The sequence below is a fragment of the Chiloscyllium punctatum genome, chromosome 2 (assembly GCF_047496795.1).
Source record: "Chiloscyllium punctatum isolate Juve2018m chromosome 2, sChiPun1.3, whole genome shotgun sequence".
Classification (NCBI taxonomy): Eukaryota; Metazoa; Chordata; class Chondrichthyes; order Orectolobiformes; family Hemiscylliidae; genus Chiloscyllium; species Chiloscyllium punctatum.
Window position 1 is genome coordinate 54,794,514 of NC_092740.1, and position 27,345 is coordinate 54,821,858.

The window sequence follows — 27,345 nt, forward strand, 5'->3', positions numbered from 1 at the left end:
CCATTTACTCTCATTAGGTTCTTCCACCTTATTATCCTTCAACTAAGTTCTAATACAGTAAGTTATTTACAGCAAAGGAGGTCATCATTCAGCCCATTGTGTCCTATTCCTGAAAATTCTTTAAATTGTGCCATTAAGTTTATATTGCCTCTCCCTGTACCTTCTGCTGAATTGTATTGAATTCCATCTTCCCCTAACTTTCCTATTCTGCTAGCCTATTGATTCCATGTATTTTAATTTTGTCCACTAACCTCTTATGAGGGACCTGATCAAAGGCTTCTAAAAATCCAAATACACCATACTAATTGGTTCCACCTTATTTATTTCTTAAATGCTCAAAAAACACCAGTAGATTTGTTCAACATGATCTGCCATTCATAAACCTATGTTGACTTTCTCCAGTCACATTAAAACTTTCTATATGTTCTGTTATCACTTCTTTTACAATACTCCCCACTACTGTTGTTAGGCTAACTGGTCAGCAATTCTGATTTTCTCACTCTTTGGAAGCCATTCGGTTCCAGGGTAATTTATGGCCAAAAACTGCTGGTTTTGATGGTGACATTCAGATTCCGTGAAAGAATAAAGGGAAAAAAATGCAAGCCCATTCTCTAACAATTCTTTTTATTGCAAATGAGAGTCAAGGAGATGGGAACAGGAATGCATCTGCAAGCCTAGAGCACAACTATTCGAAGACCAGAAGAAGAACATAGAGAATGGATAAAAACGGAAACTTAGCTACAGTTGGCTTTTGTTTTTAGATCATTCCTGGGCTGTGTTAAGACTCTCTGCATCCAACAAACGGTTGTTTTTGGAAGCATAGAAATTTATTCAGGGTTCCCAAGACACAGAGTTGGCAGACTTGGTGTAGAGACTTCAGAGTAAATCGTTACTGCCTCTATTAAAATTGCAGCAGTTTTAAAAATTTCTAACCAATCCCATCCAGACAATCCAAATTGTTAAAAATGCCATAGTGAAAAAAAAATCCAGGCTTTGCTCATGGATTCACAAAATGTTGCTTCAATCATGACTGAAATTTGTCAAGTTCGTATGATACAAAGATGGAAGCATAATTTTTTGTGGGATTGCAAAAATAAATGGTTTTGATCAGTAATGGCCTGCTACCCACAATCAGGCATTTAAATTGATGTACAGTGCAAAGTACTTGGAAATAAAGCCATGTTACACTGACCCAATGATTTTCCTTCATAAAATCCCTGCAGTAGATCATGACACTAATATGAATTTTTGCATGGAATTATCCATGTGACTTGTTGAGACAGATTGCCAATTAATAGAGAATTGAGGAAAATGAGATCATATGAATAGTTCACAAATAAATGAAAATACACTAATGGTGTAATTCCATGAACTTGGTTGACCAAATTTTCATTTTTTTAAAACAGATGATCTTTGTAACAGGTAGACTGACAAGACTTTCCCCTCAGTAAATTAGATTGGATTTGAAGTCAAGGTGCAGACACTGTGCCAAGTCTATAAGTTACTCATTCCTGATTTTGTTTTTATACCTTTTAATTATTTAGAACAGGATTGTTTGTATGTGGCAGGAATACCTCCCATGCCATAAAAACCTAAAACTATCATGAACAATTAGATAAAATTGAGGCAAAACTATCAATAAAGGATAAGAACTCCCAAAGCTGTTTGATGAATAATCTTAAAATATGAATTTGCTGTTTATGTTTGCATTTGCTCCAGAATTTACTACCAATAAAAATGAATTCCATGAAATCCTAAACCACTATGATATTTAGATAAACTACAGCTCCTGTATTCCAAATACAATTTTTATGTGCAAACTTCATGTGGATACCTAACAGCTATCGCATTGACAGGGACATGTGGAATGTTTCTAAATAAACACAAATTCTTTTCACTATAACTTCTAGTAGATACACGTTTGAGCTCCAAATTCTTGCACACAATTGGCTGGGAAAGAAGTAATGATTTATAAACTAGCATTAAAGACCACCATTTCAGCTTCAAACTGTAAACTATTTAAAGAAAGCAAGGAGGTAGCTAGATAATGGCAGCATTATTACTTTCTGACTTGGCTTCAAGGAATACAAGTCTACAGGGAAAAACATAGAATGTATCCATCATAAATACTAGGTTGGTTTGATCTTTCAGCATAACTTTTCCCGTAGAGTCATTTCATCCCAATAGAAAAGTGCCGCTTTATTAAGCCAACAATGTGAATCGTTGCACACATGGAACTGAAATTTGTGCTTTGATTGGTTTCTTTCAAAACAATGTTCTTAAGGATACAAAGATAAAAATTGTAACATCAGGGAGATCAAGTAAATGAAAATAAAATGGAGAAAAAGGATTTTAATTAAAACATAAAAGACTGATCGGAGAGTAGTTCGATTGTCTACCCTTCCAATTTACTCTGATATCCACAAATACAATTACAGCATGTTGAAACTAATATAATTCAATGGAATCCATTGAAGGGTGCCAGGAAATTGAACAGCTTTATGATTTTTAATATGTTCTGAAGACTTCCATTTGCATTGGCATAAAATATTACCACCCATATCTTTATTTGGAAAAAAAGTTACGGTTTAAGTAAATTCATTAAGCAATCAAAAAGCATTTATTTTGTTTAGTGCATACAACCATATTCAAGACAGATATTTGGGATGAACATTTCAGAAACTGAGAGAAGGCTCTATTTTGATCAGTATCAATTCCCGTAACCAGTTCAGTGGCAAACCATTATGTTTCTTGGGCCAGCAGTGATAAATATAAATATACAGAGGAACCTCGATTATCCAAAGGACTCGGACAGAGAGTATTTTGTTCGGCTAATCAAATTCCAGATAATCGAATGCCGGATAACACAGTTTAGCCGAGCATCAGGACCTTGTGATCTTGCCAGATAATCCGATATTTGGAGAATCGAATGCTGGATAATTGAGGTTTCTCTGTACTGGTCATTCTGTTATGATGTACACTTCATCAATGCAAATTCACTTTCAGGTGACTGACGAATTAGGGACGCTGTTTCTGTAACACAAATGTTTAAAATGTGTTGGCTGTAACACGATTACAGTACCAACACTTTAAGCGATGTTTCTAAAGCTTGATTTTTCCATAATCCAGGGTTGCACAAGAATGCAACCATCACGTTATAGAAGAACTGACTATACTCATTAGCTAATTGAAAATATAAAGTTAAAACTAACACTTCAATGTATTTAGGGCATTGGAAGTTGGTTGCAATGGTCACTGCTTACTGCTAATGATGAATAAAAAATGTAGTCGCTCCACAAAGTCAAAGCAACATATAAATCAGTCAAATTGTAACAGGGTCCACACAGATTCACTCTAAGGATTGATAGCAACTATCTGTATTCAAGCCTCACCTGTCTGTTTCGTTCATCCACAATCCGCGTGATTTGAATCTTTTTCCTCCCCATCCTTGCTTTTTCTCTTCTCTCCTCACTTTTAAGTCCTGTACTTTTGACCTTAACTCACTTCCGTTTTCTCAATATCAGACTTTCTTCTCACTCCTCACTTCGTTCAGTTTACAGATTCTTGCATCTGTCCCTGTTAATAAAAAAGAAATCAATTTATGTTAAACAGGACACCCTCAACTATAAAGCAAGGTAAAATGTATGGGACCAAAATTCAATAGCTTTTATACAGGTCTTTCATTTGCAGGAGATTTTGCTTTACAGATCTAAAGGGCAGAACCTCCAAAAAGGGGTGATGGTGGAGCAGGTGGGCAAAAGGTCTAGGAAGCAGCAACCTATGTCAAGCATTCCAATTTCACTGGCTGAATCATGACCATAAATAAATGAAAGGAAGTGAGGTGGTTAACCAGAGACGTAGGTCAGACCCTAAAGAAATACGAACAAATTTATCTTAAAGAAACAAATCACAAATGGATCTATAAAATCCATTTTAAACTTCTTCAACTTGTTAGTCTCTAATAAAGAGAAACAAATGTTTATTCAGTATTCAGGTAATCTGTCAGTTGCGTCAAACTGTGAATGTGAACCTCGTGTTGAGATAATTTGTTTTTGAAAGTCAGCCATACATTCACAAGGATAATGCTAACCCTTGGGGAAATGCTAACACAAAACTCGATTGAAACTGGATGATCAAATGCTATTTTCTTTTCTGATCAGTAACAAGTTCAAATAACCCTGCTAAATTCAGATATCCCACCAAAGTAATAGACGCCTGCGAGCATACAACTTGTAAGTCTTTCCAACATATGGCAATGTCAAGCAGTGAGAGTGGAAGAGATTTCTGGTTTGCCATTTGTTGGAACAAAATTAGAGCCTCTGCCATCACTACCCATAGCTGCAGACTATAATATTCATGTAAAACAGTAGTAATTCAGACTCTATTGGGGCCAAGCTGCATGGTTGTTGTTGGATCTCATTTAAGTCAAAGTTAAGGGCTCGAACTCCATTCTGGTGGATTCACAATCTGCCTTTTTTCCCCTGACCATGGCAGAGACCACAATGCTATAGATCAGACTTGACTTCAGGCAGAATTTAAGAAGAATTCCCACTCTCTTTCACCTACCCGTAACAATTGGATATGTTGGAAATGGAGCAAACACTTCTGCGTTGGTGTTCCCCATGCCATTTCTAAAGATCTGCTAAGTCTTTCTGATTTTGCAAAAATCCATCCTGTGATGTTTACTTGATGCAGATATTGTGACCTGAGGGGAGGGTATGATTTAAAGGGAGAAGGGCATCTACCTAACCTCCCACCTTCCATCACCAAATTTTGGAGACAGGAAATATTATGTCTGTCCTCGTTAATATATGCTTTTTGCAGCCTGGCAATGAAAGACAGGAATAAAAGCAGAATCAGGGGACTCAGTTATGGGGAGGAAGCAATGCCAGGCTGGAGAATGGCCAAAGGTCTCCTACTGTGGGTAGAACAAGCAGAAAGAACCTTTAAAAAGCTTTTCAAAAGACCGTCTCAACTAAACCTCCAGTGGTCAAGCTGCTTGATGTCACTGAAATTCTGCTGGCAAGCCCCACACTGTGGCATAGCTTAGTCGGCCCATGATCAAAATGGTCTCCACGATTGAATCAAGATGTATGTTTGTTATTTAAATTAAACCTTCACTTATTTGGGACCGTCCTGTGCCTGAAAACAAATTAGTTAAAATAGTGGGCTTGGTAATGTCACACCATCTCTTTCCTATTATCACCTTAGACCTTCCAGAGACTGCTGGACAGGCATGGTAGAATTGACCTTTTATTGGTATAAACTAACAATCCAAAACAAATGATGTCAAAAGCAAAAAATGTGTGTCTAGTGCCAACAATTATGTTACTTTTGAATATATAAAATTACGTAATAGTACAGAGACTTACTTTGAAGAGGGACATATGTAGCAAATTAAGAAGACTGTACTATCTTCTCATAGTTCCGCAAAACCCGTGACAAATTATACCTGCCTGGGGCATTATCAGGTGGCATGATTTTTATCACTTTCTGGAAAACTGTCTAAATTGCTCAGATCTCCCAATCTGATCTGTATGTAGACTGGCTGCATGATCCAAAGAAAAATTGCTTGAGGAAGGTATATGATAATGGTTCTCCATTATAAAATTGAGTATCATGTTAGGGATTTTGCATATGCAAGGGGAATATTTACCATATTGTAAGTTCAGAAACCAGGCCAGGTTTAACGATCATGATGAAAGGTTGGAGGTATGGTAGCAACTCTGCCAGGGGCCATTCCCAGGCACCTTCACGCAATTAATTTTAAGACATCAAGTATGTACCTGATCAAGGTTAGGCTGCAGAACACTGCAGGGGGAGTTTTCCACTTTCAATTGCTGCTAGTCAAAGGCCAGCAGACTATCATTACCAGCACAGCCACTGGCATGAGAAATGGGAAGTCAGTTTGAAGGGCAAGAATGGATCTCCCAGTGGGGAGTGAGCACAAATACTTGAGCAGGAGGGATCTCAGCTGCCTGGCAACACCTGAAAGTTTGTCACTTGATGTGTTCTCTTCTTGCACACACTCCCCCCATCACCCACCACTTAAGGGACTCCAGGCAAGATAACCTTCTAGCCCCAGTCATAATTGGGAGATTGGAGAAGACGACAAGCTCTTCATCTTGAGATTTTAACTCTATTTTAGGGCCTGCTCATCTCTCTGTGCACTTCCGTGGGACACTGAATTCCATCCATTGTTTGAGAGATAACCAGCTATTGCAGCATATGTAAAGTAACAATTGTATCACAGTTAATGAAATCACAATGTTCCCTAAGTAGGAAGGAAAACATTGTCTTTTTTTGACGTGACATTATAGATAATGACATGTTCCACTTAGGCAAATAGCGTAATTGTCACTGACATTCTGCAGCAACAAGACATTTTAGCTTTGAAATTTTAATAAAATTGTATCAAGGCAAAATATAATTTGAATATGAATACTCTGAGGAACCAAAAGTTACAAGATAACTGACTCTTCCTGTTTTCACAAGAATGTTATTTATTTCTTAAATATCCTATAGTATATTTTGGGAAAGTTTTGCCTAAAAATGAGCAACGTTTGTCTTTGCCTCCAAAGAATAATGTCATTGAATTATATTTTCACTTCTCTCTTCAATTTAGGTGGTTCCCTGTAACTTCTGTTTTATTTATCTAGTTGCTTTCTCTCCAAAAGAAATTTCTAGGATAACTATTTGTATTGGGTTTGGGACTAGATATAGTATGTGTCCCTCTTTAACCTGGTATGTCTCTTCCGCTTACGTCCACTCTGCTCAGGCATTGTTTATGTATGCTATAAAGCAGAAAATAACAATTAATAAATGGGGTAGATAATGGCATCTGGCATTTGTTACGTTTTGCACTGCAATTAAGTTTTATAACATTTTGCATAGCAAGTTGTTGAAAGCACCTCACCATTATTTTGACAGTAAAATCAGGTCTATTGAAGGTACATAATTATTGAATGAGGTGAATATGATGTCTGGCAGACAAATCTGAACTTTCACAAATCTCGTCCTAATTGCAGATGAAGATGACAGTTGGCTCATTTGTTTCCCCTCCCAATTGTTCCCTTTCAGCTTTTTTTTTAAATTAAACAACACCTTTGTGAACTATTTTGGAACTTCTGTCAGCATGGAGGTATTTCAAAAAGATGGTAAGTTTAAAATCAATGCATTGCTTGACTAGAAACCAATGCAAATCAGTGAATAATATAATCAGTCAATATAAATAGGTGGATAAGTAGCACTCGGTGCAAGTAAAGATATGGGCAGTTTTGTGTCACCTAAAATATACAGCATGTAGAATTTGGAAGGCTAGCCAACAGTGTATTCGAATAGGTTAGACATAACAACAGTATGGATGAAGGTGTCCACATCAGTGAGCTGAGGCAAGGGCAATGTCAGACAATACAAACAAGTTGAAAATAGTTTGTAATAGAGATGATGCAGGTACGTGGTCTCAAACTGATCTTGGTGACAATTAAAATTGAAGGGCAGTAGCATAGTGGTAATGTAATCCAAATACCCAGAATATTACTCTGAGAACATGCTTCTGATGGAATTCAAATTCAATGAATAAAAAATCTGAAAATGTAAGGTTAGCTCTGGAATGGTATCATAAAATTTCCATTGATTGTCATAAAAACCCATCTGGACTAGGATTGTTCTTCAGCGAAGGATATCTGCTGATCTTATCAATTTTGGTGTATATGTAATGCTGGACCCACAGCAATGCAATCAACTCTTAAATGCTCTTTCAAATAGCACACCGAGCCAATCAAGGGCAATTAGGGATGAGCAACAAATATTGGTCTTTCTACATATGCTTACATGCCTTTCCAAAAAAGAGAAAAGACAGTATAGTTGCAAACTGTCTGGTTCAACCTCAGTCAGTTGGCAGGGAGAAGGATGGAGAATGCAGAAAATATCTGCTTTTCCAGTACAGTTGTCAGATAAGCAGACTGATATTTTTAAGACACCGGAAGATTAAAGATATGATGATGATGAAGTAGGGACAATTGGAGTGAAGGAGAAAACGATAGTTTTTTTTGGACAATGCCATTGTGGAAACATAAGAAATAGCAAATTCAGCTGTAAGATATCTTGCTGCAATATAGTCACTGAATTTCACTACTACTGAAGATGAATACGATGGTTGGCTGTAAATTGACTTCCTCAGGATCATAAGATAATTAAAGATGATAGAAGCCACTTTATAATACTAGTTCTTCGAGATAGACTGACTCTGAAATTAAAGTCACAGAACTGAACATCCAATTGGTATCTTATTTGATTACTTGTTGCATGAAGGACATCCCATTCTTCAAATGTCACCTCTTGAATCTATGACCAGAATTGAAGACTCGAGGTGCCATTTGTACTGTGTAATTTAACATTAGTTCCTCTGACTTTTATTCTAATGTTCAAGAATCTATTAGTTAATGATTGTTGCTTTGTCTTGGTAGGACATTTTGGGCACTAATTCTATTAAGAATTGCATATTTTCAATTTTTTGACACTATTAATGTGTTCAATTTTCTTTTTTTCTTTCTGATGCATAGATTCTAATCTTTACAAATTTCTTTATAAAATAATTATTGTTCCATATTCAACAACTACTCATCAAAATACTTATAACATGGATGGAATTACACACTATAAAACTGCACAGGCATACAAAACCACATTAAATGTATGCAAACCATTAAATTACATATGCTACCCTTACATTGGAACACATTCTGCTGCTCAGAGAAAAACAATACTTCATAAAACAAAACTCACTAAACTTTGTTATAGTTTCACTGTCTGCTGCAATTTACTTGAATATCACACACAAACAAAGCATAATGCTGTATAAAACATAATGCAAATTGAGGACTTTATTTTAACATAAAGACTTAACTAATTATAAAATCCTCAAAGAAAAAGAAGCCAGTTAACATCAGCAACAATCCCCAACTATCTTCCAACAGTATCATACAAACAAAACTGCTAGATACTGGAAACAAGGACATCTTAAATGAACAAAAATATATTCTGAATATTAAAACATTTCTTTTGAATTAAGCTCATTAGTTCCTTTTATAAATATTTTGTGACATGGAAATGAACACTTTCCATGGGATGGAACAATTCAACAGAGAAATTACAGAAGGATATAAGTAATACAGCATGCCAAGAGAATACAAAGCTATAATCTTTTATCACAGCTGAATTAATGGTTATAAACTATGCACGCTTTGTTCTAGTGGTTTGTGACATCACCATAATACTTCAATTAAACTGCATCCTTGTCCTGCCTTGATGACTAAGCAAATTTATCCAAATGAGTAGATGAGCTGTACACTCAGGAAAATTCCAGGATTAACTGGGAGATTTAGTTAGTCTCTGCTGGGGTTGCCACTGAGGGCATATATCTACTTTCAACAATAATTAATTCGGGAGACAAACCTGGTAAGGGTTCTTATTTCTAATAAAACCTATATGATAACTCCCATATCCGCTCAGTATGGATATCATGAAAAGTTAGTATTATGCTTTATGTGATAGTTCGTTGAGTTAAATAGCCCACCATTCTCCAATGCTCAAACAAAAATGGACACAGAGGTGAGATACCTCAAATTAAGTGGTGCGAGTACAATTAGAGCGCACATTAAATCCTTCAAGAGAGGAGTATAGAGAAGAACTGTTGGAATAAAACAGAGTTGGTGCATTCGCAAAACTTAGTGATTGGTATAATTAGGTTCCATTACTCTTTTAAAAAAGTAGAAATACTGTATTAAAAACAGAACACAACTAAACAAGGAACAAAACCAAATATCTATTTTTAAAAAATATAAACATTACTTTTTATTATTTTATTAATAACCTCAGAAAAAAAACACATTTAATTAACATAGGTCACTTCAATTACTAACTTTCTTCTTAAACCACTTCATCTTGCTCCTCTGACTTCTCTTTCAATGATGAGTCTGTCTGAGGAATTATCTAAAATTGAAATCATTTACTGACTTTTTTTTGCCCATCATACCACAAACTGAGCAGACAACAAATGAGCAGACAACAAACAGGAGAAATAATTCATCTATTTTCAGGTTGGCAATCCATTTTCAGGTTAACACTTTGTGATTAGTGGACCAGTGAGTATCAGTGCTTAGACTTAAATGAAGAGAACAGATAATGCAAGTTTGCTGATGATATTAATTTGGTGAGCGAGCAAGCCAAGAAGAACAGACATAGATAATTCAATGGGATTTGGACAGTATCTGAGAATATGCAAAAGGAGGCAGATAGAGAATAATGTGGTGAAATATGAAACTATCCACTTTGGTTGAAGAAAAAAGGAAAATATTTTTTAAAAATGGTGACAGTCGAATAAATTCAGATAGGGTCCTTGTATGTAAATCACTATAAGTTAACATTTAGGTACACCAACTAAGTTAGGAAAGGAATTGGTACTTTAGCCTTTATTGCAAAAGGCATTGTATTTTCTTCCCATTCATTAATGGGATGTGGCCTTCACTAGCTAGGCCAAAATTTATTGCCCATCCCTAACTGCCTAGAGGACAATTAACAGTCAACTACATTGCTGTGCGTCTGAAGTCACATGTAGGCCAAACCAAGTAAGAATGACAATTTCCTTCCCTAAAGGACATTAGTGAACCAGTTGGGTTTTTCTAGACAATCAAAAATGGTTCCATAGTCATCATTACTTTTATTTTCAGGTCATTACTGAATTCAAATTCCACCATCAGCCATGGTGGGATTCAAACTCAGGTCCCCAGAACATTATATTTACACTCTTTTCCAGAGACCCAGGTAAGGAGGATTTTCCTAAATAATAGAACTTTGGTAGATTCAGCAGAGGTCTGCAAACATATTCCATTATTCAAAGGATGCAAGGGACAACCAAATAATTTTAGGCTGCTTAGGCCAACTTTGGAGGTGGGCAGATTATTAGAACCAATATTGAGAGTCCAAATTAAATGCTACATGGAAAGGGATAGATTAATCAGGGATGGTTAGCATGGTTTTGTTAGGGAAGATAATGTCTTACTTAACTGTATTTTTTGAGGAGGCTGTGAGGAGGGTTGATGAAGGTAGTGAATGTTATCTATATGGGTTTTAGTCTGCATTTAACAAGGTCCCACATGATTGACTATTTAGAAACATTAATGCCCATGGGAAATGGAAAAATGTGCTGAGGTGGATCCAACGACAGGAAATAAAGGGTAATGGTCAACTGATGCTTTTGTGAATGAAAGTTGTTTCCAGTGGGGTGTTCCTGAAGGCTCAGTTCTAGGTCATTTGCTGTTTATGGTATATTCCAAGGATTTAACAGTTAAATGTACAACGCATGATTGCAAAATTACTTGAAAATTGGCTGTTTGAGAGGGAAGAGGAAGGCTGGTATCTGTAGGAGGTTGTGGCCTCGGTCCTAGTCTCACCTGCTAATGGAAACATCTCACAATGTCCACTGTGTCCAGGCCATTCAGTATCTTGTAAGTTTCAATTAGATCCCTCTCATCCTTCTCACCTCCATTGAATATAGACCCAGAATCCTCAAACGTTCCTCATATGTTAAGCCTTTCATTCCTGGGCTTATTCTTATGAACCTCCCTTGGACACGCACCAGGGCTAGGGTGTGGGGCCCAAACATGCTCACAATACTCTCAATGTAGCCTGACCAGAGCCTTGTAAAGCCTCAGAAATACATCCTATTTTTATATTCTAGTCCTCTTGAAATAAATGCCAACATTGCATTTGCTTTTCTAACTACCGACTCAACCTGCAAGTTGACCTTAAGGCAATCCTGGAATAAGAATTCCAAGTCTCTTTGCACTTCAGACTTTTGAATTTTCTTCCCCATTTAGAAATAGTCTCTGCCTCTATTCTTTCTACCAAAGCATTTGATCACACACTTTCCCATGTTGCATTCTATCTGCCACTTTTTTGCCCACTCTCCTAACCCAAATCCTTCTGCTGCCACCCCGCCTCCTCAATACTACCCATCCCTCCAATTATCTTTGTATCATCCCAAACATAACCAGAATGTCCTCAGTTCCTTCCTGTAGATCATTAAATGTATAAAATGAAAGGTTATGGTCCTAACACAGACCCTTGCGGAACACCACTAGTTACCAGCTGCCATCCTGAGAAGGACCCTTTTATCTCCACTCTCTCTGCTTTGTGCAAAACAAATCTTCTAACCATGCTAATACTTTGCTTCAAGCATCATGGGTCCTTATCTTACTCAGCAGCATCATGTATGGCACCTTGTTAAAGGCCTTCTGGAAGTCCAAGTAAATAACATCCTTTGGCTCTCCTTGGTCTAACCTGCTCACTACCATCTCAAAAGGTTTTAATGGATTTATCAAACATGAACTCTCCTTGATGAAATCATGTTGTCTTTGCCCTATTTTACCATGCACTTCCAAGTATTCAGAAATCTCATCCTTCACAATTGACCCAAAATCTTCCCAACAATTGAGGTTAAGCTAATCAGCCTGTAATTTTCCATCTTTGCCTTACTCCCTTTTTCAACAGGGGGGATATTAGTGATTTTCCAGACTTCTGGGACCCTCCTTGACTCCAGTGATTCCAGGAAGATCTCTTCAGCTATTTCCCCTTCAGGAGGTGGAATCCATCTGGATCAGGTGATTTATCCTTTCAGTTTTCCCACATCTTCTCCTTGGTGATGGCTGCCACATTCACGACTTGACTTTCTGGGATAGTACTCATGTCTTCCACCGTGAAGACTGACACACAAGTAGTTGTTCAGTACCTCAGTCATTTCCCATTATTACTTCTCCAGCATCATTTTCCCAGCAGCCCAATATTGGCTTTTGCCTCTCTTCTACCCTTTATATATCTAAAGAAGCTCCTGCAATCTTTTTATATTATTGGCAAGCTCTCCCTCATATTTAATCTTCTCCCTCCTGATTTCTTTTTTTGCCCTCCTCTTTTGGTCTTTGTAGGCTTCCCAATTCTCTGCCTTCTCATTGCCCTTCGCTGCATTATATGCTTTCTCTTTTGTTTTTATGTTGTTCCTGACTTCACTAGTCAGTCATGGTTGCCTCATCCTCCCTTTAATATGCTTCATTTTCTTAGAGATGAATTTTTACTGTTTTTCCTGAATTACTCCCAGAAACTCCTGCCATTGCTGTTCCACTATCTTTCCTGGTGGCTCTTCTCAGTCAATTCTACTTACCTTTTCCCTCATGCCTTAGTGGTCACCTTTATTCAACTGTAATACCATTACATGTGAATGCACCTTCTCCCTCTCAAATTGCAGAGTAAATACTATCATATTATGGTCACTGTCTCCTAAGGGTTCCTTCACATTAAGCTCCCTTATCAATGTATTTGGAAAGGCAAGGACTGATCAGAGGATTGATGAGGGCAGAGCGGTAGATGTGATCTATTTGGACTTCAGTAAGGCATTTGACGAGGTTCCCCATGGGAGACTGGTTCGCAAGGTGAGATCTCATGGGATACAGTGAGAACTAGCCATTTGGATACAGAACTGGCTCAAAGGTAGAAGACAGAGGATGGTGTGGAGGGTTTCAAACTGGAGGTCTGTGACCAGTGGAGTGCCAAAAGGATCGGTGCTGGGTCAACTACTTTTCATCATTTATGAAATTAATCTGGATGTGAGCATAAGAGGTATAGTTGGTAAGTTTGCAGATGACACCAAATTGAAGGTGTAGTGGAAAGCAAAGAAGGTTACCTCAGATTATAACGGGATCTTTAGATAAATGCGAGGTGCTGCATTTTGGGAAAGGAAGTCTTAGCAGGACTTATACACTTAATGTTAAGGTCCTCGAGGGTGTTGCTGAACAGAGACCTTGGAGTTCAGGTTCATAGCTCCTTGGAAGTGGAGTCGCAGGTAGATAGGATAGTGAAAAGGCATTTGGTATGCTTTCCTTTATTGGCCAAAGTATTGAGTATAGGAGTTGGGAAGTCATGTTACAGCTCGACAGGACATTGGTTAGGCCACTGTTGGAATATTATGTGCAGTTCTGGTCTCCTTCCTATCGGAGGCATGTTGTGAAACTTGAAAGGGTTCAGAAAAGATTTACAAGGATATTGCAGGGGTTGGAGCATTTGAGCTATCAGGAGAGGTTGAATAGACTGGGGCTGTTTTCCCTGTAGCATTGGAGGCTGAGAGGTGACCTTATAGAGGTTTATAAAATCATGACAGGCATGGATAGGATAAATAGACAAAGTTTTATCCTTGGGGTGGGGGAGTCCAGAACTAGAGGGCATAGGTTTAGGGTGAGAGAGGAAAGATATAAAAATGACCTAAGGGGCAACTTCTTCACGTAGAAGATGGTACATGTATGGAATGATCTGCAGAGGAAGTCGTGGAGGCTGGTACAATTGCAACATTTAAAAGGCATCTGGATGGTATATGAATAGGAAGGGTTTGGAGGGATATGGGCGGGGTGCTGGCAGGTGGGACTAGATTGGGTTGGGGTATCTGGTCAGCATGGACAGATTGGACCAAAGGGTCTGTTTCCATGCTGTACATCTCTATCATTTTATGGCTCTAAGTCTGTGTCATTGCACATCACTAAATTCAGAACTGCCTGTTGCCTAGTGGACCCTACCACAAGCAGCTCCAAAACGCCATCTCTTAGACATCCCACAAATTCCCTTTCTTGCAATCCACCACCAACCTGATTTTCCCAGTCTACTTGCATATCGAAATCCCTCAAATACTTGTCTTCTTGACACTCTTTTTCCATCTCCTGGTGTTTCTTTTGCCTCATATCCTGACTATTGTTTGGAGGCCTGTACATGGCTCCCATTATAGTTTTATTACATTTGTGGTTCCTCAACTCTACCCACACAGATTCTACATCATTTGTCCTACGTTGCTCCTTGCTATTGATTTAATTTCATTCCTCGCTAATAAGGCAATCCCATCCTCTTTGCCCATCTGCCTGTCTTTTGGATAAGATGCCTATCCTTGAATATTTAGAAGATATTAAGGCGGCACATGGAATGCTTTCCTTCATTTGCTGAGGTGTTGAATACAGGGGCAGGGATATATTTCTGCACGGTTCTGGTCACCATATTACAGGGAGAACATAACTGCTCCAGAGAGAGAACAGAGGAGACTTACAGAAATGTTTCTGGAGCTGAAAATGGCAGCTGTGAGGAAAGATTGGATAGGCTAGTATTATTTTATCTTAAGGACAGAGGAAGCCAAGTGGGTGACTTAACTGAAAGTCATAAGGGACTTGGATACACCAGACAAGAAAGAACTGTTCCCGTAATGGGGTGATCAATTACAAGGGGCACAGATTTAAGGTGATTCAAAGGATGAGGGGGAACATACTCACAATGCTTCAGATGAAAAAGTATCTAATTTGCTGCCCTGTTTGGGCTTGAGGCACAAGATCTTAGCCCATTTAAAAAGAATTTTGATCTGGTTAAGGGATAAATTTTGGCCAGGATATGTAAAAATGTAAGCAAGAAGAACAGTTGTAGACCATACGCCTCTTAAATCTAGTCTGCCATTCAGTATCATGATCGAGTTTAGAAGAGTGAAAGGGTAATAGATTGAAGTGTATAATGGCTTTGACAAAGTGGATGTGGAAGGAATGGAAAGACTCTCCTGTGGGTTAGTCCAGTATAATCTCTAAAGCTACAGATCAGATGCTGGAAACTGGGATCAAAATGGTTCGCTAGTTTATCCAGCAGGAGCAGACATGATGGACTGAATGGCTCCCTTCTGTGCTGTAACTTTTATAAGTTCTACAGTTCTATACTACTTTGTGTACACACTTTAGTCTCATTCCGCAGAATAGAATATGCTTTTCCGAAAAAGGATGCAATATAAAGTTTCACTAGATTACTCCCTGGGGTGGGAGTTATGTCTTGTTCAGAGAAATTGTGTAGAATGGATCCATATTTACTGGAGTTGAAAAGATAACAAGTTCATTCAAACATGACAATTTTCTCACCAAGATGTTTTCTTAGCCTCAATAATGAGCTACTTCAAAGCCTAAGTGATTTCAAACTTCCTCTCAACTCATCATGCTTTCTCTCCTTGAGGATAAGTTCTATCCTGTGCTTGAATAATATCTCCCTCTCTATACATTCACCAGAACAGACTCATGGTCATGATTTGAGTTTGTCATCTCATATGATTGTGATAATCCTATAAAATCATCTGATCATTTTTTCGTATTACTTTCATCCCTCTTCCCTCCACAAACCCACTTCCATTTCCAAAATTCCTTGGTTTCCCTGCCTTACAAAATCCTATCCAGCTCTGCTTTAAACAGTTTTTAATTATTCTGCCTCCTCTGTCTTCTGGGGCAGAAGTTTCCAAAGACACACACCCTCAGAGGAAAACAAAATCGTCCTCATCTCTGTCCTAATTGGGTGACCCCAAATCTAAAGCAGTGCACTTTCCTCTGGACTAACCCACAAGAGATTCTTTCCATTCCTTCCACATCCACTTTGTCAAAGTCATTCAGGGTTTTATACGCTTCAATCTAGTACCCTTTCACTCTTCTAAACTCGATCACAATACTGAATGGCAGACTAGATTTAAGAGGCATATGGTCTACAACTGTTCTTCTTGCTTACATTTTTACATATCCTGGCCAAAATGTATCCCTTAACCAACATGGCCACTACAGATTATCTGTTAATTTGCATCATTGTTGTTTATAGGAATTGGTATACATTTATTGACCATTATGTTATCTATCATGTTACTTGTTATTTTGGACAAGTTAGATAAGTGGGCAAATACATAACAGATGCAGTATAATGTGCATAAGTGCAAGGTTATCCACTTTAGTAGCAAAAACAAGCAGGCAAATGATCATCTAAATGGCATCAGATTAGGAGAGGGAAAAGTGCATTGAGACCTGGGTGTCCTCGTTCACCAATCTCTGAAAGTTGGTAAGCGTGTTGGCCTACATAGTAAGATGACTTGAGGACAGAAGCTAGGATGTCTTGTGACTGTACAGAGCCCTTTGCGAGGTGAAACCTGGAGTACTATGCGCAGTTTTGGCTTCCTTACCTGAGGGAGTACAAAGAAGGTTTATCAGCCGGATACCTCGGATGGCAGGAATTACATCCAGAGAAAGATTGGATTGATGGACATGATATTCGCTACAGTTTGGAAGAATGAGGGACATCTCAGAAATCTAAAACATTCTAACAGGATTAGACTGAGTAAATGTAGGAAGATATGCATGATGACCAGTGTGTCCAAACCAGGAGTTACAATCTAAAAATATGCAATAGGCCTTTTAGGACAGAGATGACGAGGAATTTCTTCATCCAGAGAGCGGTAAGCCTATGAAATTCTCTACCCAAATGTTGATGCCAAAATATTGAAGCCTTTCAAAAAAGACATTGATATAGTTTTTAGGAGTAAAAGGAATCAAAGGAGTCAAGGGAGAAAGCAGAAACTGGAGATTAAGTCAGATGATCAACCATGATCATATTGAAAGGGCCAAATGACCTCCTCTTGCTCTTACACTGGAACAGAGTACATTTTAAAACTGCTTCATTGACTCTAAAAACAATTCTGCCTGATGTAAGGTTGTAAAATGTGTTACCATGAGAACATAAGATACAGGAGCAGAAATAAGCCATTCAGCCCATCGAATCTGCTCTACCATTCAATCTTGGCTGATATATTTCTTAATCTCATTCCCCGCCTTTTCCCTGTAACCCTTGATCCATTTACCAATCATAAAACTATCTACTTCTGTCTTAAACATGCTCAATGATTAGGCCTCCAAGCTGTCTAAGAATGCCTTAGCCTTGAGTTCCCCAGATTAACCTCTGGCTGAAGAAATTCCTCCTCATCTCAGTTCTAAAGTTCCTTCACTCGGAGGCTGTGCCTTGGGTTCTAGTCTCTATTTTGGAAACATCTTCGCCACATTGATTCTACCCAGGCTTCTCAGTATTCGATAAGGTCCAATGAGATCCCTCCTTCATACTTCTAAACTCCATCGAATACAGACACAGAGTCCTCAACAGCTCCTCATATGACAAGCACTTTATCCCCAGGATCATTCTTGTCAACATCTTCTAGACTTCTCCAATATCAGCACATTGTTCCTTAGATATAGGGCCCAAAACTGCTCACAAAATTCCAAATACGATCTGATGAGAACCTTATAGTCTCAGCATTACAATCTGCTCTTGTATTCTAGCACTTTTAAAATGAATGCTAACATTGCATTTGCCACCTTAACAGCCAACTGAACCTGTATTTTAACATTAAGAGAACTCCCAAGTCCCTTGACGTTTCAGATTTCAAAAGCCTTTCCCCATTTAGAAAATAGTCTATGCCTCTCTTCTTCCTACCAAAGGGCATAACCTTATTCTTTCCCACACTGTATTTCTTTTGCCACTTCTCTGCCCACTCTCCTCACCTGTTCAACTCTTTCTGTTGTCTCCCTGATTCCTCAAAACTATTTGCTCCTCCATCCATCTTTATGTCATCTGCAAACGTAGCAACGATGCCCTCAGTTTCTTCAACCATATCATTAATGTACAGGTGAATAGTTGCGGTCCCAACACTGACCTTTGCAGATCTCTACTAGTCACTGACTACCATCCTGAATAATACCATTTTATCCCCACTGTCTGCCTTCTGTCAGACAGCCAATCCTCCATCTATGCCAGTATCTTGCTCCAATCACAACAGACTCCTGTTTAGCAGCCTCCCGTGCAGCACCTTATCAAAGGTTTTCTGGAAATTCAAATAGAAATCTACTAGCTCTCCTTTATCTAACTTGCTTGTTACGTCTTCAAAAGTATTACATGAATGCAAGTTTCTATTCTCTCTGTCCAGCTTTCTTCATGGCCTTCCTGAGGTCTTCTCCTGCCCTCTACAATCCATTCCACTAAATAGCTGGCCAACAGAGTTCGCTTTCCTTTGGCATGGTCTCACTCATTTACAAAATAGGCAAACTTTTCTCAGAACTCCATCACCATATTCCTTTGACTTTTCAATTCATTACTTCATCTTATGCTCTCTTTTCCACCAAAGTTATGATTGTGTTGTTGCCTCACAGATCCATACCCAACTTTCATGCAACTGCTCTAAACAAGTTTCTAGTTCTACTACAACAATGAAACAGTCAGCTCAGTTGGCTGGATTGCTGGTTTCTGACAGTGTGATGCCAACAGAATGGGTTCAATTCTCCAAATGGCTGAGATCACCATGAAGGGCCTGCCTTCTCAAACTTTCCCCTTGGCTGATGTGTGGTTACTCTTCGGATGAAATGTAAACAAGTCATCTCTCTCTTTTATGAGAGTGCTACCTATCAGACTACACTGGAATATATTTAAACTTATACTATAAGTAAGAGGGGAAAAGGGATGTAGGAGAGTAATTCACTCTGTAACCCTTAAGCTTGAGGGAGAATACAAACTTGATTATTTCCCAGTGTTTCATTCCACCTAGAAAATTATACAATGTAGACCACAAACCCACAATGTAATAATGGAATAGAAGGGGTCAGGTATTTCATCAACTGTCTCCTCCCAGTATATGCTGCGGAGGCAGGATGCAGGAAATGCATTAATAAACCAAACTTCTTCCATTCAAAAAGCCTCCTTACCCTATGCATTACGTGGTGAGAGTAGGGCCCCAAAACATTAACACAAATCCAAAGCAGAATCATTGAGTTCAATTTGAAAAGCATCTACTGCAGACTGAAAATTATTTCTTCACGACTAGTAGTTTTAGGCAGAAAGGCCAAGACCTTCACTGAACAACAAAAGTCGTCCTCAAGTCCCACCAGCATCAGCAACATCTCTGTCCCAACCCCAAACCCCATAAAAACAGGAAACAATGGGACCAACTGCCCCTTTATGTAAATTGCCTTCAGACAATTTGGGAATGAGACCAAGGCTTGCCACGTTGCAATTTGACAATGAAGTGGGCCCCCAGGAGTTTCAGATCCCCTGTGACTTAGAAAAAAAAATGCTCAGCTACAAGCTATTATAATTTTACTCTGAATTAGGATTTCATTTTAAGAAAAATCTTTATACAGTTTCTTAATATCAAAGTGGAAAAATACACATAAAGCTGTATTAGTTCTAATGATGAACAGTTGAATAGTTCCTGAACTTATGTTGCCAGCCACATTTACAATGTGGGGAACAGTAAGTGCTGCCACTAGCACTGAAAGCAACCAATTGAAGAGCTGTGGTCTCAAAACAGCTTTACTTCATTCCTGAATTCACAGATACAATAACAACCACTGTGATCCAAGCAAAAGGTTTGTTTACTTTGTTGGATTCTACCATACTGCAAGAAGTCAGATCAGCATAAAGCTATAAAGACACCCTCTTCTGCTTTTACTGGAACAGTTTTTTGTTGAAACCACAGAATCAGCCAACAGATGGTACAATAATATACCATGTTTAATAGTACTCTATTTTTTAACAAGAGCACAATTCTTTAAGGATTGGATAGCAAATATATTGTGGGGTCATGCTTTAGATCAGTGCTATTAAGAACATAAGACCATAAGTCCTGTAACACTGCACCATACCACATTTAGAACATAATAAACCCTTCCATCATTCCATTCCCTTTATTTTCTACAGGAAAAAGATATCTATTTAGGATGGAATTATATTTTGGCAGGGTGTGAATATCAAATTTGACAAGTATTCAAACATAAAATTCCAGATCTTATACACGCAATTTAAAAAGAAATTACAGCAAGTTACCCACTGCTGAAGGTTTTATTGACTTTGCACAGCGCATTCTCTATCGCAGAAAAGAAGACCACAGAAAAAAACATATTAAACTACAGGAGCAATATAAAACTGTTCAGAATAATCCAATTGCACATTTCATACAGGCACCTACCAGCATAATTGATTATGATTGCAATACAAATACAAACAAAAAAAAAGCTTAGTGTATGGAGAAGTATACTTAATTGTGTATGCCAATAATTAGTCATCTGAATTGGAAATAGTTTTGATTGTAAGCCCTCAGACTTTGCCTTTCTCCAATATGTTTCTCATGGGAGATGGGTTTCTTTTTTGAGAAGGAGTTAACTGCTTGTAATGTGGAAAAATAGTTCAGTGCATACAGACATAGCATATTGGCACAAGATGGGAATTTAAAAATCTGGTACTGTAGCTGAATGAGAAAAAGGAACTTGGTTTTGGCGGGCTTAACATCACTGTATGATTTGGCACAGAGAACATGCTGCAGGAAGGGTGATTTGAATGTGAATTAGGAAGAAGGCACTTGGGCAGCTGCTGTAGATTTCTCTCTCTCTCCCTCCCTCTTGGTCTCTCGCAAAGGTCTGACAGAATGGCAGGAAACACGCAGAGAGTGGTCGAGGAAGGATGTGATGTCAGCAACCACTAACAATAAAAGGTGTAAAGGTGCTTCCTTCCTTAAACTGTTCCAGAAGTGCAAAATGGGAACCAAAACTCTCCACTTCCTTCTCATAGCAGAAACTGTCTGAATCTATTTTACTGCAGTACCCCACACAAACAGTCTTCTGACAAAGTCACTGAAGGGACAGTGAATAAGGAAAGCTTCAAATGAAACTGTAACATAAAAAAACATAATCCTACAGCCATTATTAACTGCTAAGATAAGCATCAAGCAATAACTAAGATTCCAATATCTGCTGTTTTTATTATTTGCCATATTTTTGTCATTAGAATTTATACTTATAAGCAATGAAGGAAAAAAAATGTTTACCAACTGGAACGGTTACAATATTTTTCATGTGGCATAACAAACATTGGAAAACTTTTGTAAAGCAGTATTTGCAAAACATAGATAGGGCCTTCACATTTTCAGTTAAAAAGGTTTTGTTGATTAAGGTCTGCTTTGGTTCACAGCAGCTTTTCTCATCCAATTGTTCACTGTTCGCCACATTACATATCCTATGAGTCTTTTGAAAACCTTCCTTGGGGAATTGCATGGTCAAAGAGGTGGAAATGCCCATCACTGCTGGGACTTTCCTGTGTTCATGTCATAATGCTGTAGCTAGGTCCCAACTGGACACCACTTCAAATGCTGAAAGCAGGAAATGACCAAGTATTTCAAGTATTATCACTAAGGACATGATCCAGAGGGAACAAAAAAAAGCTTATAACCTGCTTCGTGGGCAGGGAACATGAGGTTATAGTGGATGGGATGATCAAGTGGAGGGAGTACATTTTCCTGTGGACTGCCATATGGGGCCACACCATCAGAACAAGCCAGTCTCGACCCAAATTGCCACCTGGGGCAGTGGGGTATCCAAAGTAAATTGGGACTCCCACTTCCACAGAAAGAAGCTCAATAAACTTCTATATTCCATACGAGTAAAGGACTCCATCCATTCTATGTTACCTTAGACTCAAAAGGATACCCTTTATTCTGACTTTGCTAATGCACAGGCATCTCATGGACAAATGTCATTACTACATGCATTGCCCATTCAACACCTTTGCCCACCTCATCCTCCTTAACTACTAATCCTTTTCTCTTTTTGTACTTTTACTCACTCACTGAGGACCCTCACCACCTTTATGCGTCACCATTAACGACTTCCACGTATTTATTTTTCCCATTGTCAGCAAAACTGGCCTAACCACTGTCTCCACATTACCTGAATCCTTCTACAGCTTCACTGGACGTGCAGAACCCTTCACTGTCCAATTCCCGAACTGCAAAAACATAGATGCCTGGACTCTGGTTGGACCAAGCACTGGAGATCAGAGTTGAGAGTGTGGTGCTGGAAAAGCAATAAAGGTCAGGCAGCATCCGAGCAGCAGGATAATCGATGTTTCAGGCATAAGCCCTTCATCAGGAATCATTCCTGATACAATATTGCTGCTGCTGCTACGTCCATTTCTGCTTAGTTTTGAAGTACTAGGTCTGCCCCATTAGCAATGTGGATTGGCCAGACATATGACAAGTATTATATTTTCCCACTTTTTCAATTTTCCGACTCGTACCGAAATAGAACACCATTATCATTCTAATAATTCACTTGACCATTCTTTGTTTATGAGTTTATGTAGTAACTCCTGTCAAACTTTATGCACAAGCCAACAACTCAGTTTTTACCTGACATCTGATCTTCACTTAATATTTAAACTTTGCCACATTTCAGCATTGAGATTGTGGCTGATATATTTGTTTCTTCCTTTTTAATCTGAGGATGTCGAAACATAGTCACATTTAGCTTCGGACTTCCAAATGAGAGATGGAATGTGCTTTCTGTCTGATATATAGAGCCCAAAGTCAGAGTGGAAGTGTTGGTGTAGTGATAATGCCACTGGGCTAGTAGGCCATAGGCCTAGGCGAACACTTTGGGGTCGACTGTGGTGCTGGAAAAGCACAGCCAGTCAGGCAGTCTCCGAGGAGCAGGAGATTCGCTGTTTCGGGCAAAAGCCCTTCTTCAGGAATGAGGCTGTGAGCCAAGGGGGCGGCCCATTTCCTTATTCCCGATGAAGTGCTTTTATCCGAAACGTCAATTCTCCTGCTTCTCGGATGCTGCCTGACCTGCTGTGCTTTTCCAGCACCACACTCTTGACTCTAATCTCCTGCATCTGCAGTCTTCACTTTTGCCTAATACTCTGAGGTTATGAGCTCAAATTCCATTAACTGATCTAGAATAATAAAAAAGTCTCTAGAATGGTGACCATGAAACTATCATCAATGGCTGTAAAACAAAAATCTAGTTCGTTAATGTCCTGCAGGAAAATAAATCTGCCATCCTTACCTGGTTGAGCCTACTTGAGATTCCAGACCACGACAATCTGGGTGACCCTTCACTGTCCTCTGAAATGGCTCCTCCCAGTTATTTAGTTCAAAGGGACTTAGGAATGAGCAACAAATGCTCAGCAACGCCTCCTTCCCAAGAAAGAATAAAAAAGAATAATTTCTGGGAATTTTGGGAACAGGCTAGGATATGAGACGTTATTGGAAGAGTCAGTGTCTTCTTGCCATTCTGCCATTTTCCCAGAAGTAGGAATGTTGGTCGCTCAGGCACAGGTCAGGTGAGTCACTTGAATGCCCAACAAAAGGGTCCATTAACTCGTGACATTTTTTCCAAATTGGGAGGATCCTCTGTCATGTGGTGAGAACGTCAGGTGAAACCTGGTGGCCTTCCAGTGAGGCCTGGTGGGACAGTAGGCTAGGACTTACCATTGACTAGAATTGAACTAGACCAACCATTTGTATATTATGGCAACAGCAGGTCAGAGCTGGGAATTCTGAGGCAAGGAATTCATCTCATGTCTCCTCAGTGCCTGTTCATCATTACAATGGTTAAGTCAGGAATGCAACAGAGTAATCTCCACTTGCCTGGACAGATACAGCTCCAATACTCAAGCAACTTAACACTATCCAGGACAAAGACATCCAGTTAATCAGCCTTTCATTCATCAGTTAAAACATTATTTCTCTCCACTGACAACATACAGTTGCAGCAACGTGCACTAAATACAACATACACACTCACTTAAGCTCTTTTGACACAGCCTTCCAATATCTGGAGAGACCACAGCAGTAGACACATGAAAACATCATCTGCAAGTTCCTCTCCAAGCTGCACACATTCCTGACCGGTGATAACATTGTTATTCCTTTACTGTCGTGAGATCAAAATCTTGGAACTCCCTACCAAGCAGTCATGTGGATGTACCTTCATCAGATGCACTGCAGTGAGTCAACAAGGCAGCTCACTACCACCATTGCAAGGCAGTCTGAGATGGACAATAAGTGCTCGCCTTCCCAACAGTTCCCACATTGTGAAAGAACTGAAAAATTGTTATTTTAAGAACACCTGAGGAAGGCTTGAACAATATAGAACAAACTGGACTTCAGAAGTGGAATGCAATCTCTCAAGGACAAATGTGTTTGAACAACCGCGACTGCTGTAAAAAAACAAAATAATTCCATGTGCAACATATCTGAATAATTTTCAATGCTTGTAAAACACCAACCTGTGTTTAAGATGTTTTCCCTGCCGCCGCAGGAATAAGGTTATCACTGTGTAAACATCAAGCTTTTAAACTGAATTTTGTCAGGCATTTTTACACAAGTCGAGGGGCAAAACTTATAAGGAGGGTGAGTAATTGGGAGAAAGTGGCTGGTTTCCTGACTGGGTAGTCTGCCCATCAATTTTGAGGAGAGACCTCCAATTGTCCCAATTTGATAGGAGAGAGCAAGATAGTCTCTGAAAGCCAAGTCCCTGCAATTGCCTTCAACAATTGACCCCAGAAGAAGCAAAACAAAAACACCTACTATCGCGACTTTGAATCCCATGTCAAGTAGATCCCCATCGATAGGCTTTAGGGCCCAAGAGGTTGGCGACATCTGATTGGCTGGCAGTTTCCAGCGAGCTGGAATCTTATGGCCAAGGCCTGCAGTATACCAAGACATTTGCTAAAGTTTGCCGATCCTCTTTTAACAAGCTGATGAACACATGATCAGTCAAGTTTTGTCAGCAGTGGGACGGCGAGCTACTCAACTCTGAATATGCCTAATTCCACACGTGAAGCATAATTTTACCCACCATTAAAGTGGGAAGAAAGGTGACAAGACAGAGAAATAATTGTTCAAAGTGGCCCTCACAAGATACTTGCCATCTTGTCATCTCATTAAGCTCCAGGTCAGAACGTTCACCGGCTTCTTTCTGGACCTGTGACAATTAAAGCTCTTACGTAATCAATTAACAACCACTTAAAGGCTTTCACTCACCGCCTTAACAGCAGGCTGATTATTGGTCTGTAGTTCGTTTCCCTACTGGGTAACCAGAGTGACCTGCCTGCTGGTTGGCAGTGGCTCCAATTTCCGCAATCTAGGGGCAATCGAGGACTGGGATGGATAGCTTTTAGAAGCCACATTTCTGTTATGCCCATCCATTCTGAACTTTCTCTCTCCGTGAACCTCAGCCTGTGTCTAGATCAAAAAAACTTACCCTCACAACGTTGGATCCCCAGAGGAATAGGCCTCCATTTGGTCTGCAATTGCTTGCAACCTAGGAAGCCATTGTCCAGATCTGCAATAGGTCAAGAAACTTGCCAAAGTTTGCCAGTCAGCTCTCAATGAGCTGGTTTGATGCCTGATGGCTCAAGATTTCTCAGGGGATGACTTGTTAGTCACCTAACTCTCCTATTCACACACTTGATCCCAAGAAAAGGAAAATCGTGACCTTAGTCTCAAAAAGCTGAAATTGTGCAAGAAAGTTTTGTACCCTACAATTCATACCACAAAGCTCTATGCATTCTCCATGTTTGGTTAACAATTCTAAAGATCCTCTCTTAGTGCCAAAATTTCAACAGTTATTAATTAACAGGTTCCTAAATTATGAATTAGCCACCAACAGCTAAAGAAAAAAAAATACAAAATGCAGCTATTGCCTGACCATGATGGGCATGGTTCATGCATGACTGCAAGTTCATCCATTGCTGCCAATTTAAAAATCAAATAATTATAACATAAATTAACTGTATTTGTTATGTAAAAAGACAGTCCCAGAGATGTTTACTGGATTGCTCAAAAACGGATTTTTTTTTTAATCTAACTTTAGTTTTGGATCTAATTTTAAGTTCAAATATCTTTTGAGAAAGGAAGAACTTAAACTGAAGAAGAAATTTATGATCTGGGACTGTTTGGTGCTAGCTATCATTCTGACCTTTAAAGCAATACTTTAGTGTTTGTGTTCTTGCCAAGGCAATGTTAGTCTGACAGAGCACTGTATCAGATCTTTTATCGGCCTGCTGACTCATTTCATTCCAAAATGAGTGACAACAGAGGGCAACAGAACAAAAGAATATTACACACTATCATTGTTTATTGTCGGTCATACTTTACAATATCTATCTACTGTATCTACTGTAAATATCAGATCTGTAGTACTGTAACTCGACCTTGCATAGGCAAATAACCCAAAACAATTAGAATTGAATCTTCATGTTTCAAATATCTAAACCAATTCTTTTATGCATGGTGTACATTAGACTTTCAGAACTTTTAAAAAATAACAGTATTGGAATCACATCTTCATCTGAAGGTAAAGTTGAACAATCCCTGCTCACCCTTTTCAACTTTCTGCAGCTTTGGAGACAATTGATCATACTACCCTCCTGCAAATCCTTTTGATCATCGTGCAACTAGTTGAAAGTAAACTGACCTCGTTCTATTCTTATCTATAGAATCAAAAGTGGAGAATCGTCACCAACGTTTTTGTTCCATTCCATTCCCAAAGAAGTACCTTGGAACTGTCGTTAGCCCCAACTACTTGTTATCGATAGACTGAATACCAGTGACACTATTTGTGAACACATCAATTTCTCACGCACACTAAGACC

At 38.9% G+C, this 27,345-nt stretch overlaps 1 protein-coding gene across 13 annotated transcripts in view; it reads right to left on the reverse strand.

Annotated features, from left to right (window-relative positions):
• Positions 1-27,345, reverse strand: part of mef2cb (myocyte enhancer factor 2cb) — a 239,365-nt gene that overhangs the window by 127,457 nt on the left and 84,563 nt on the right. For all 13 annotated transcript variants that reach the window (XM_072582845.1, XM_072582856.1, XM_072582844.1 and 10 more), the window contains exon 3: positions 3,393-3,576. In XM_072582845.1, the coding sequence (XP_072438946.1) occupies positions 3,393-3,446 (54 nt within the window). In that variant the 5' untranslated portion in view covers positions 3,447-3,576. The remainder of the gene's footprint in view (positions 1-3,392; positions 3,577-27,345) is intronic.